The sequence below is a fragment of the Folsomia candida genome, unplaced genomic scaffold (assembly GCF_002217175.1).
Source record: "Folsomia candida strain VU population unplaced genomic scaffold, ASM221717v1 Fcan01_Sc016, whole genome shotgun sequence".
In the NCBI taxonomy this organism is placed as follows: Eukaryota; Metazoa; Arthropoda; class Collembola; order Entomobryomorpha; family Isotomidae; genus Folsomia; species Folsomia candida.
In genome coordinates this window covers 1,758,968-1,772,099 of record NW_019091208.1, presented here as the reverse complement: position 1 = coordinate 1,772,099, position 13,132 = coordinate 1,758,968, and the positions used below count along the sequence as shown (strand labels likewise).

The following is a 13,132-nucleotide window of genomic DNA, read 5'->3' as shown; positions in this document are numbered from 1 at the left end:
CTTAAACGTCATAGGAATATGGTTCGAAGTTGATAGGATTTTTATTGATATAATTGATATAATTGATATAATTGATATAAGATTGTGTGTCATTCGAAGGAATTGGAATGGGTGGCCGTATGTGGGTGGACAATGACAGCTAAAAGTCCAGATTATTTGGGAAATTTAACGCATCTGTCAATTATGGTGACGTTAATTTGGGTACACTCTTAGAAATTGGTTTATAATTATAACCAACAAGTAAACGTATGTGACTCCACCACCGTGGTTATAAATTTGTTATCGAGTAGTTACAATTGTCACCGACTAATTATAATGTTTCGCCGATTTGGTATTAAATTGTCACCAGAGCTAATAAATTTATAACAAAGAGGTGGGCAAATTCATAACCACGGCGGTAGAGTGATATAACTTTACTTTATGGTTATAATCGTAACACCATTTCTAAGTGTGTATCGACTTATATGTATTTATGTAGGGTCGTTTGATTGTATCCTTGGAGGATTTCGAAATAGGGTCATGTCAGTTCAAAAATTCTCTAAATTTGTTTAAAGATTTTAAAGTTTGGGAATACGCGTTATTTATGATTGGAGGGTTTGGTTGTTAAGCAAAATCTGTAAAACGTCATAAAATGACAAGGATTTAATTTAATTGCAAAACTAAAATGGTTATAAAATAATTGAGCTAGAACCGGCGTTTTATAGAATATTTTGCTTGAGAATCAATCTCTCCCAGCAAAAATAACGCATATTCCTACACGTATATGATGTTGACGTGAGGACCCCTAACATGAATATTTTGATATGTGCGAAAATTGTATACCTCAATTTACCCAGCCTCAACGACCCTTGTTTTTGCAAAGTACATTTGTATGTATTTTATTAAAGATTTTGAATACTTTTGTACTTTTACTGCGCTTACTCTTTTCAGAAAACTGCTCTTGGACTTTCCATTTTCAATCAATTCACCTTATCGCAACACGTCAGTGCGGCCGTCCATTTCGAATCTATATTCGTGGGAAACTTTAGAAACAATATTGCCTTAGGGATCGCAGTTCCCAAGTCTTTTGATGAAGATCCATAGGAGATCAATCCAGCGGATAGTTTCCAAGGGGCGTTGTCAGCGAATTGCACACTGAGTTTAGATAGGCAGTTAGAAATATTCTTGATTACCTTTCGATATCTAAAGGGTAACTATCGTTACTTTTTTGGTGAGTGGTGGCTATATACCCCAAATCGGGTAAACTCACTTTCACCTTTATTTTAAGTTATATTTTACTTCTTTTAGGGTAATAATTTTTAAGCGTGTACTAAAAATATTGAATAGTGAAACCTTTAAAAATTACACATTTCGAAATTGGAACATGTACTAAATAAGTCAATTCCAAGCATAAAAGTATCTCCCGCAATAGTGCTCGCTAAATGGGGCATGGGGGATGCACAAAGTAAAGTCAGACAGACAGACAGACTTAATCTTCGCATAAAGTAGCTGAAGATACATGTATCTTATTAAGTATGCGTACTTAATAATTTAAAAAAATAGTGGAAAGATAGATTCTACATATTTGTTGTAGAAAAATGATTTCAAAAGCCAGCACATCATCAAGTCCACCAAATTTCTTTATTCTTTCTCGAATTCTTGCACGTACATATTATTTATTAAGGAAAAGTTCCTGTAATTCCTGTAACAATTTTTCCCCACCCGGGTAAAACTACTCCCACATAACGACCCGTCTCGGTTTAAAAGAAGTCAACTGTTTCTCCTTCTTCCAGAGAGTGGGCCCATCCTTGAGGAAATATTTATCAAAGATCTCTCCCGCTCGGCCGATACGTGTCATCCCTGTGATTCTAATAGATCAAATTTTTATAAATATTTACATGGTAGGCTAAATCCTGCCATAAATGTTTATAGATATGTACAATTCAGGGTTACGCATGCGTAAAAATCCATGTAATGTTTTCTATCTGCATTTTACAAAGCCGTGATTACACGTTATGCATTTCACTTGCAAAATACAATGGGATTATTCATTCCGAACTTGCATGTGCGCAGCGCAACAAATATTTGCCAAAGTAAATACTCCCGCCGACGATGCGTCAATTTGCAGGTAAGATTTTTTGCGAGCTTGCCCCCTTAATTTGTTGCTAACGATACGAGCTCTTAATGAACCCGGAAACATACCTGTTCAAATGTTTTTCCTTCATCCAAAATTCATTCACTTTGAAAATCAATTTGAATTGTTCATTCACTCAATTAATAATTCATTCATTTACCCTAAGTATTTCACATAGGGCAAAAAATGAATGAATGAAAAAATAAAAAACCCTCTCATTCATTTTGAAATGTTGATTTAGTCATTCATTATTCACTCATTTAATAAATTATTCACTCATTCATTCTTCATTTCGTCGTAATTAAATGAACGTGAACAGGTCTGTACGGAAGACATACATAAAAACGCATGAACCCTGGGATGTAATCAGGAATCTCTCACCTGCTGTCTAATTCGTCAGCGCGCTTTTTATCGAACGACTTGGGGAAGGCGATCCCCAAGGAAATATTGTACCGATAGTCTCCCACCACGACGGACTCGAAATGGACGGCCGCCTTAACTTCGGCTGATAAGGTGGGTTGATTGAAAATGGCGAGTCCAAGATCAGTTTTCTGAAATGCAAAAAATATTTTAGTTATTTTCATAAACACGTTTTTCATACACAAATCTGTATGACTGATAATGGAGGTGTCCCAACGTATGCTTACAGATTTGGACCGAACTAGCGTCAATTGATCACAAATATAATTAGTTTGCAATTTGGAAATTGAACTATCTGCCAATGCGCATTTTTGGCGAAGATATTTGCATAAAAGGAGGAGAGAACGCACCCCAAGGCTGGCAAATTTTGTATTTTCCAAATTCGCTGCTCATTTTTCCCTCTTTGGATGTAAATATCTCCGCCAAACATGCGCATTGGGAGATAGTTCCATTTGCAAATTTCATACTAATTATATTTGTGATCGATTGACGCCAGTTTGCTCCAAATCTGTAAGCATACGTTGGGAGACCTCCATTGTGAGACTCGTTCAAAATGGCGAGTCCCAGATCAGTCTTCTGAAAAGAGTAACAGCATAAAAACTTTAATAAAATAAATACAATTCAGAAACAAGGGTCTTTGAAGCTGGGCACATTGAGGTATATAGAATTTTCAATAATTTTTGCACATATCAAATATTCACATTAGTGGCACTCACGTCAACATGATAAGGGAAGAATTCGTACAAATTTATATGCTAAATATGTACTAGCGCACTTTCTTAAGTTTGCAAAAATTCGAGGTAAAAAATATTCTTTGAATAGGTATTTGTGAATTTAATCTGTGCTGGTCAATATCTGTGAATTTCGAGGCGGGATTGAAAAGTCATTCCAACTTTTGTCATTTCAACGAACGATTTCTTAACCTAAATTTTGTTAAAGGGGTTGAACTCATTAATTTTGCAAACTATTGCATACATAAGGTCACGTCAGGTTTACAGTTAACCCTTAATTCGCTGGTAAAAATGAGCCAAGTTTGGCAAACTGGCTACTTTGCAGTGGGTGGTTGAATTTGATGCACTCAAAACAAAACGGTGTCAATATATGACTTAACCGCCTTGGTTACAATTGTGATTCCGAGTAGTATGAATTTTTTCCGTCCGGTAATAACATTATAACTGCCGGTATCAAAATCATCGTAACTCGGATTCAACATTGTAACCAAGGCGGTTAAGTCATATATTGACACCGGCAATGTTGATTCGACAAATTTTTATTTTGAGTGTGGTTTAATTTAATTTCAATCATACATTTCCAGCCAGGTGATCCATTATCGAGTTATTTGTCCAAGTTCCGGATTTGAACCGTCCAACCGAACTGACCTTCGTGATTGTGCAATTGTCCAGAAACTTTCCGTCCTCGTCTGCACTGCGCAAGAGGTCGACCAAGATCCCGGAGTAGCAGGGACTGTGGCGGCAGGACGACTTGGCCACCGCTTCCTTCTTTGAGGAGAGGCACGACGCGTTCGAAATTACCCAGGGATGGTCCTGTCATGTAAGGACATATTTACATCAATTTACACAAGTGAGGAAATATGGGACATTGTAGTGTGAGGCTTGCTAAACATTAAAGGGAGTGAAAGTTTCGAAATTTCTGATGGAAACCTAATCCCCAAATCCTCACACTTCTGCAGGGACTGTCTATAGTCCCGTTTGTACTTAAGTTTGTATAACCGCATGTTTTGGATGGTGTTAAACTTTTTTCTTAAGAGGCATTGATATACAAGGTCGATTTATATTGACAGAAACGTACGTACTTCAATGGTAGAAATCCGTTTTATTTGCACGATATCTGCAAGTCATAAATTCATGATGATTTATTAACCCCTCTAGCAAGTTTTTGGCAGGAATCTGCACCAACCTCCACAATAAGTTTTCCATTGAAGCATCACCGGAGCCGTGTTGGGTGGACATTGGCAGACTCCTTGCAAACAAGACGTGTAATCGAGTGGACATCTGAACATTGTGGAATTACACGGGGCCCCGTAGCCGGCAGGGTGTCCGCCTGGAAAATCCAAAATGTATAAATATAAATTTGCAAGTTTGCAAACCACCTGTTGCAATGTTGCTCAAACACGGCTGTAGTTTTAACAAAGTGTTTTATATTTTTTTGCATTTTTTTTGCAACAACATGTATATAATTAATTCTGCAAAATTGTGACAAGTGAAAATCAGGTGAACTTCCCCTACCCGGTAATGTGAAGTGATAAATGATTTTTAACCTCGGGGACTTTTTTTAAACAGAAATAATAGATTTATTCCATACTTTAAAGTCCGATACGTTATTTGGCACGTTTCGACATAAATACACACACGATTTTCAATTTTACCAATTTGGTTCTTCGCCAACGATGTTGTATGTATTTTTGACATAAAAGAGCAAAAGAATCAAAATTAGCCTTTAATACAATCTGGTCTGGCTATTTCTACCTGTTGGTTGAGTAGTCCCATAAATTTCAAGTAAATGTATGAATATGTACTAAATGCATATGCATATGTTTCTAGTATATAACGACTCATTTCGCAATTAAACTAGTCGGAAACGTTTAACAAACGAAAATAAAATTTCAAAAATACTAAATTCAACCATAAACCTGCCCACCACCTAAATAAAGAATTGCGGTGAACTTCTCTAGTCGATATAGGCCAATTATTCATTGGAAATTTAGTTACCTGCGACTTGAACTGCCATTATGCTGACGATTAATACACCAGAAATTTTCAACATTGTAAAGAAAAATGGTATACGTACACTTCTGTAACTTCTCGCCATGCCAGAAGCCTACTGACTTGCATATTTTCCCTTTCATAAGGTAGTATCAGTGGCGTTCATACTAATTGTAAGCTGACAAATTAAATACGTTCGAGATTGAACCGAGCGATATTTCACTCGCATTATAATTTATTCGGAATCATTTTCCTTTCTAAATAAGTTGCGTGATTGTTGGAAATAATGCATATCCGTCCAAAATCGACACGAGATTTGGAAATAAAACCGATTCATATTTAGTTTCTGTCATGAAATAATTAACAATTGTTGGAAATACGAAGTGAAATATACTACTCAATTTTAAATCGTGACTAAAGAGACACGCAAATAGGAACGCAACGCAAACACTGTGCTTTTATTCTGGAATAATTTTGATTTTGAAATTATACCTTCAGATAAGTTTCAGCGTTGAAATGTGATTGCCGATAAGGACATATGTAATAGAATTTATTTCACTTATCATCGCATCTGCATTACACAAATTACACATCAGATTATAGAATTTATATAACTGGTGTTTTCACTGTACGAAATAATTTTATGAGTGCATAAATGGATTGATGGCATGGCGTTCAATTCCAAAGTTTTTGGTGGAAAAATCCTTCACATATGTATACTTGTATAAACTGACATGTGCAATACATATGCATACTTCGCCATGTACATAATTTAGTTTCTTAGTGCATACTATAAATTCCTTCCAATATGAACTTTGTATATGTATGTATGACACATCTAACGAACAGCTATCCAATAAGCAACTAAGGTGTGACCAAAATAGGATCTCTCACATTTCTCATAAATACATAAATCTGTGTGCAGGCTGGGCAAATGAGAAGTCCTGTTTGAGTTCAGTGTTTTATGTAATTTTATGATTATGACCATATTCTTATTTTTTGTAAGTAATTCAGATTTTCACTAAAGTTAACCATTTTCTCAACTTTGCCAGCCAATATGCTCAATTTAATTTGTCTATCTTGCTCAGTAGTTTAAGTTCAATTCTTTTTCCAAGTCCAAATTACACACTCTGCTCAAGTCCATTTCTACAATATTCGTCCTTTTTGTACTTTTCCATTACCTTGAGCAGTTTTCTAAAAAAGGAGATCATTCATCCCTTCTCATCGTCATTCTCTTTTGGCATGTACCTTGACCATGTCACTTTTTCACTCAAGTCCACAAGTCTCAATTTCGCCCCATTTTGCAAATCAATATATTTTTAACTGAAGTAAAAGTGACTCTTTAATTGTGGTAACTTGTGCTCATCATCACGACTGGTGATTCTCATCTCCTACTCATTATCCACTCATTTATCCCTCGCCTCCAGGGTCAGACAGCAACATTTCCATTCAACGGGTTCATTCACATGAATCTCTCCAAGTTCTGAATTAAAAAATTTAAATTTAAAAATAAGTTTTGAATGTTTTGAAAAATACACTTTTCCCATGTATACTTCAATCCGTTCGACTTTTGACAAGACTTTTGACACTTTTGACTCGCTGTTATCAGGGAAATTTACCCTGATAACAGCGAGTAGCTATGAAGTTATCAGGGTAATTTACTGTCTAAGAGGGTACAACAACGGAACCCTTTTTGACTGCTGCTAATTCCCAGAGTTACTTAAGTTACTTAAGTAAGTTACTTATTTACGTTATTTAAACCTATGCATAGGTTTAAATAACTATTTAGCTATGAAATGGTATTATATTTCACTTCGTACGGCCAACAATTGCAAATTATATCGTGACAGGAAATGAAAATGAGAAAGTCTGTGTATATATTATTTTCGTGGAGCACGCAACTTCGAAAGAACAGTAACTGATAATAGATTTTGGAACGGAAATATCTCTCATTTCAATCTCAGAACTATTTTATTTGTTAGCTAGACATGAACCTGACTGATATGGAATTATGGAAGATAAAATGTGCAAGTCAGTAGACTGCAGAAAGGTCTCAAAAGTGCACCCGTCTTCCGCATAATGTTGAAAATCGCTGGTGTATTAATTGCCAGCATAACGGCTGTCCTAGCCGTGTCCTCCACAGGTATTTGATTCAATTTCCAGTGACGTACTAGCCGGTTGGTGGACGTTTAGCTTATTTTGGCAAAGAATTTTGGTGTCTTAAGTATTTGGAATTCGGACAGTTTGGCGAAAACCCTTTGCGCAAAAAAATTCGTCAACACAAAATCTATTTTGGCGAAAAACAAATTTCGCCCATTTTCAGGCATTCTTAGTTCAAAGTTTTTAGAGTACCATTTGGCGAAAATTTGACATTTATGTATTACATTAAGTATTTATGCAACTAAATGTTTCAGAATAACTTGTACAAGTCGATGAAGCATTAACGACGTGTTGTTAAAAACATTTCGTGTACTTGGGAACACACTTTAGTGCTGTGAATGGCGCTGCAGAAAATACAAAAAAATGATACAACAGTGATGCATAAATTGTTTAGAAAAAACCATCCGCGTCTTATGATTTAAATAATATATCTTGAATTATTTCATGTTCTCGCCAGTGGGATCCGATGCCGACTATTTGGCCGCTTGTAATTCAACATCAAGATGTCAAAAGCGGGGAATGTTTTGTTGGGAAGGGGTCTGCCAATGTCCGCCCAACACGGCTCCGATAGTATTTCGAGGGCAGCTCCGTTGTCGAGGTGGGTGTGGATGCGTTTTGGAAAGGTTAATAAATTAAATGATGTTGACTTTATGGTTTGCAGATATCGTGCAAATAAAAAGGATTTCAACGATTGAAGTAAGTACGTATCTGTCAATATTAATCTACCTTGACATCTGACAAATTTAGTCAAAAATGCCTCTTGAAACAAGTGTATCACCATTCGGTTTTTAAGATATGTACCTAATCCGAAGTACAAACCGGACTACATAGATACACTCGCCGCGGAAGTGAGAATTTAGGGACGAGGTTTCGACCAACCAGAAAAACAGAAATTTCGAAACCTTATCTCCCTTTAATGTTTGGCAATCTTGTCCTGAAATGTCCCGTATTTCCCCATTGATGTAAATTTATGTAAATATGTCCGCACACGACAGGACCATCCCTGGGTAATTTCGAACGCGTCGTGCCTCTCGTCCAAGAAGACGGTGGCCAAGTGGTCCTGCCGCCACAGTCCCTGCTATTCCGGGATCTTGGTCGACCTCTTGCGCAGTGCGGACGAGGACGGAAAGTTTCTGGACAATTGCACAATCACGGAGGTCACTTCGGTTGGACAGTTTAAATCCGGAACTTGGACGAACAACTCGATCATGGATCACCTCGCGGGAAACGTATGATTTAATTTCATTTTATCATCAAATTCCCTCACTGCAAGTCAGTTTGGAAAATTTTAAATGACGAACTGACTCCCCGTCTAAGCGCAAATAAACGTTCAACGTTTACGAAATTATCTAGGTAGATCGTTTTAGGACTTGTTCAACAATCATCTATAGAATGATGTCTCTCATTGTTTGCGGAACCCGAATTTTTCGTCCCAGATCAATTTCACCTAGCAGCTTTGTAAACTTGGCAGAAACCGTAGGTCGATAGGCTTGGGAGTGCTACCCCGGGGTAGTGTGGGTACAAGTTCACCCTGTGATTCAACCTTGCTTTGATGGCAAACAAATGTTTCTTGCAAAACAATTAAAATGAAGGGAAATATGCTAATTTATTTTGAGATTTGCGAACAAGGGTTTGAAGTGTGGACAGTTGGTTACCCATATTAAAAGGTTGAAGTGTCCACCCTAACCTCGTGTTAGCGTGGACAGATGTTTTTTTTGATTTCTTTTCAAATACTTTTTATTACCTTTTTGTAGAATTTTACCTATTCTAGTAGTAAAAATTGTTACACAATGTATAGTTGATTGAATTATTGATATGTATTGATTTGTATTGTTGATTGATATGTATAGTTAATTGAATTATTGATTCAATTATTAATTATTTTTTTAATAACTTAATTCATAATGAATTATTCATTGAGCATTTAGAATAATTAATTTTACAATACAAAGATATAGTTCCATATACATCCGTATTTTTCTCAAAAGTGTCCATACCGACCCTACATACACGTCATTTGCAAGTAACATGAATATTTTTGTGTGTGAAAAACGTGTTGGTGAAAATAACTGAAATTTTTGCATTTCAGAAAACTGATCTTGGACTTGCCATTTTCAATGAACCCACCTTATCGCCACACGTTCGGGCGGCCCTCCGTTTTAAGTCCATATTCGTGGGAAACTATGAAAACAAGACTGATTTAGGGATCGCATTTCCCAAGTCTTTTGATAAATGGCACACTCATGATTTGGGTGATAGGTGAGATATTAGTAATCACATCCAACAAAGTTTTTTTGAGTAGGGGGCAGGGTATTCAACCCCCGGATGTTGGGGTTTTGGGGTAGCAAATATGAGCAATACGCACGGATAGTCTGGGTAGTCGGGGTTTTCAAGGTTTTCGATTTTAATAAAATATGATAACCCGGCATTACATAATAACAATTCAACAATTTAATTAATCATTAAAATCTAATTAAAAAGCAGCTTTGTTGCGAAATACTGAAAATCAAGATCCATAATTTAAAATTAAAAATTTTAAAGTAAAGTAAAGTTTTTAAAGATAATTGTTTTCACAACTGAATACATGAGTTGCTGAGTAGGTTTAACCCCAAATCCCGGACTACCCCGACTACCTGCAAAACCCAGGTAAAACCCATGGGTATGGGTTTTCAATAGCAAACCCCTGGGTTCTCCTTACCCTGGTAGGGAGGTTCATGTATTTTCGTGTTTTTACTACTTTTTACAAGGAATATGTTAAATGAAAAGCTGGCGTTGTACACAAAAAGCACAAAAACATAGAAAAAACATGTAACATGGATTTTTTATAACTCATGCGCAACCCTGGATTGTATGGTGTCGCATGATTTAGTCTACCATTTATAACAATGCGACCTTCTTATTAGACTTCAGCAAGTTCAAGAGTCCGGCCGGGCGGGAGAGATCTTTGATAAATATTTCCTCCAGGATGGGCTAACTTTGTGGAAAAAGGAGAAACAATTGACGACTTTTAGGCCGAAACGGGTCGTTTATTGGTTGTAGCTAATGTACTGGAAAAATGCTAAAGACATTGTTTTCAATGTGGGTGGGAAATTTCCTTAATTGAGAAAAGTTCGCAGAAATGTGAGAAAAAATAAAGAAGTTGAGTAGATTCACTGATGCGCTGGTATTTCAAATCATTTTCATATTCCAAAAGGAAACGTTCATAAAATTCTGAATAAACGATGGGGGCAAAGGTCGCCTGTCTCTGACATGTTAAAATTCTTAATTGGTGCTCATGCATTTCTATAAACTTGTAATAAATACATTTATTACAAATAAAATAATCATAATCATAAATAATCACTAAATGATTATTATTAAATGTTTATTAATTATTATTAATGATTATTATTATTAATGATTATTAATGATTTATTATTTATTATTAATGATTATTATTATTATGTAAATTCATGATTTTTAGGTGAGCCAAGTTTTAAGAGGATGATTCAGTGTATGTGTAAAGAATTCGTAATATTAATCATACCTGTTCACTTCGAAATTCAATTTGAATTATTCCTTCATTCTTCATTCATGCATGCATTCATTCGCCCCATGTATTTAGCATATGATCAAAAAATGAATGAATAAAAAACACATTCATTTATTTTGACATGTTGAATTATTCATTCATTCAATGAACTATTCACTCATTGATTCATTCATTTCGGTATAGTTAAATGAATGTGAACACGTATGTATGACACATTTAACGAACATCTATCTAACAAGCATCTCGGGCAATATTATCTGACACTTTAATATCTTTCAATACTTATGTATTATGGGGCACCACCACATAGAAACAGTGTCAATTATGTAATCGTAGCATCTAATGTTATGGCCAAAGTGTGGATCTTTGACATTCCTCATAAATAAATCTGTACGCAGGCTAGGAAAATGAGAGGGGAAGAAATGCGAGATGGCGTAAATTTGCAAACTAACAATGGAGGTCCCCCAACGCTCACAGATTTGGACGAAATTAGTGTCAATCGATCACAAATATGATTAGTATCAAATTTGCAAATGGAACTATCTTCCAATGCGCAGGTTTGGTGGAGATATTTGCATCCCAAGCGGGAAAAATGCGCAGCAAATTTGGAAAATGAAAAATTTGCCAGCCTTGGGGGTGCGTTTCTCTTATTTTTATGCAAATATCTCCGCTAAACTTGAGCAGTTCCATTTGCAAATTTCATATTAATCATATTTGTGATCGATTGACGCTAATATGGTCCAAATCTGTGAGCATACTTTGGGAGACCTCCATTGTAAGATAAATATATGTACAACTGCCATAGTTTTACTACTGACAATGAGCGTGAACCCAATCTTGTCCATCCCCTGCACTTTACGAGTCGAATTTCATAAATGGATTTTTTTCATAAAAATACTTTGCTAAATAAAATGCTTTTATGGAAATGGATTTCCCAACAGGAGTTCATTCGCAACGGGATGTAATGATTTTCTGCAAACTCTTATAGACAAGACCATTCTGCACAGCGGCATGATACATACGTATTAATTTACTTAAATTTCCAATGGAAATATTACTTGCGTGTTCAATGTGTTATGATAAAGATAATTAATATTTTGAGGAGAGGTAAAGCTTGCTGAGGTTTTACTCAAAATCAGACACATGCCAGAGTTGTTAAATTGTGTTAATCAAAATTTGCTACCGAGTTGACGATGAAAGAATTTTGGAAATTAACACGAAAGAAATTTACACCCGCGTGACTACCCCGTATTATTTGCAGTGTACATACATATTGGCATTTGATACTTTTTTGCAAGAAATATCGGGTGCAATACAAGATCGTACCATAACAAAATTATTCTGACAATGTTCATTATTCTGACATTAACTCAGCTAAAATATTCCCAGGCCTGCTCTTTTCAATCTCTCTCAATTATACCTGCGTCATTAGCCACTTACAATGGAGGTCTCCCAACGTATGCGCACAAATTTGGACCAAACTGGCGTCAATCTATCACAAATATAATTAGTATGAAATTTGCAAATGGAACTATCTGCCAATGCGCAGGTTTGGCGGAGATATTTGCTTAAAAAGAGGAGAAACCCACGAAAAAGCTCTGCAAATTTTTAGTTTTCCAAATTTGCTGCACATTTTTCCCGCTTTGGATGCAAATATCTCAGCCAAACGTGCGCATTGGCAGATAGTTCCATTCGCAAATTTCATACTAATTATATTTGTGATAGATTGACGCCAGTTTGATCCAAATTTGTGAGCATACGTTGGGAGACCTCCATTGTTAGTATGCTGAATTATTTTGTTTCTTTTCGTTATCTATCATGTATTTCCTCTTAAGTGGAACTGCGTTATCTTAAAGTATGCTGCGCAGTAAGTTGAGACTTAAATGCAGCATTATAATTTTTTGAGACGCAACTTCAAGGGCGTCCAGGGGTATAAAGCGTTTTTTTCTAAAATGACGAAATTCAATAGAAATCGGGCTGAAAGTAAAACACTTGTGAATCGAGTTTTTCAAAACTAAAAAAACGTCGCCCAACGTGACTCGAACATGACGTGGCAACACTTCAAAACGGAAGTTTGTCACAAAACGAAAATCTGCGTTTATATTTCGAACTATTAGGATGACAAAAAGCGAAATTCAAACAACATTCGAGGCCACCACTCGTCACAGCCACCCCCAAAAAAGT

At 36.0% G+C, this 13,132-nt stretch overlaps 2 protein-coding genes across 2 annotated transcripts; one reads left to right on the top strand and one right to left on the bottom strand.

Moving 5' to 3' along the window:
• Positions 1 to 1,601: 1,601 nt before the first annotated feature.
• LOC110856484 lies at positions 1,602 to 5,399 on the bottom strand. Its single transcript, XM_022104964.2, has 6 exons — positions 5,263 to 5,399; positions 4,451 to 4,594; positions 4,347 to 4,381; positions 3,841 to 4,077; positions 2,495 to 2,664; positions 1,602 to 1,847 (listed from the first exon to the last, which is right to left on the bottom strand). Exons 1-6 carry the CDS (start codon positions 5,360 to 5,362, stop codon positions 1,712 to 1,714), a joined length of 822 nt encoding a protein of 273 aa, XP_021960656.2. The 5' UTR covers positions 5,363 to 5,399; the 3' UTR covers positions 1,602 to 1,711.
• Positions 5,400 to 7,305: 1,906 nt separating this feature from the next.
• On the top strand, positions 7,306 to 10,568 carry LOC110856483. The gene is made up of 6 exons (XM_022104963.2): positions 7,306 to 7,399; positions 7,874 to 8,014; positions 8,078 to 8,112; positions 8,412 to 8,645; positions 9,506 to 9,675; positions 10,320 to 10,568. The coding sequence occupies exons 1-6, from the start codon at positions 7,336 to 7,338 to the stop codon at positions 10,453 to 10,455; spliced, it is 780 nt and encodes a 259-aa protein (XP_021960655.1). The 5' UTR covers positions 7,306 to 7,335; the 3' UTR covers positions 10,456 to 10,568.
• The last annotated feature ends 2,564 nt before the right edge of the window (positions 10,569 to 13,132 follow it).

Excerpts from the sequence above, each read along its gene's own strand:
- LOC110856484 (XM_022104964.2), bottom strand. The coding sequence starts at position 5,362 with ATGGCGAGAAGTTACAGAAGTGTACGTATACCATTTTTCTTTACAATG. Across the intron at positions 4,595-5,262 it reads AATGGCAGTTCAAGTCGCAG|GCGGACACCCTGCCGGCTAC; the intron begins GTAACTAAATTT and ends TGGATTTTCCAG. Across the intron at positions 4,382-4,450 it reads ATGGAAAACTTATTGTGGAG|ATATCGTGCAAATAAAACGG; the intron begins GTTGGTGCAGAT and ends TATGACTTGCAG.
- LOC110856483 (XM_022104963.2), top strand. The coding sequence starts at position 7,336 with ATGTTGAAAATCGCTGGTGTATTAATTGCCAGCATAACGGCTGTCCTA. Across the intron at positions 7,400-7,873 it reads CCTAGCCGTGTCCTCCACAG|TGGGATCCGATGCCGACTAT; the intron begins GTATTTGATTCA and ends TGTTCTCGCCAG. Across the intron at positions 8,646-9,505 it reads TGGATCACCTCGCGGGAAAC|AAAACTGATCTTGGACTTGC; the intron begins GTATGATTTAAT and ends TTTGCATTTCAG.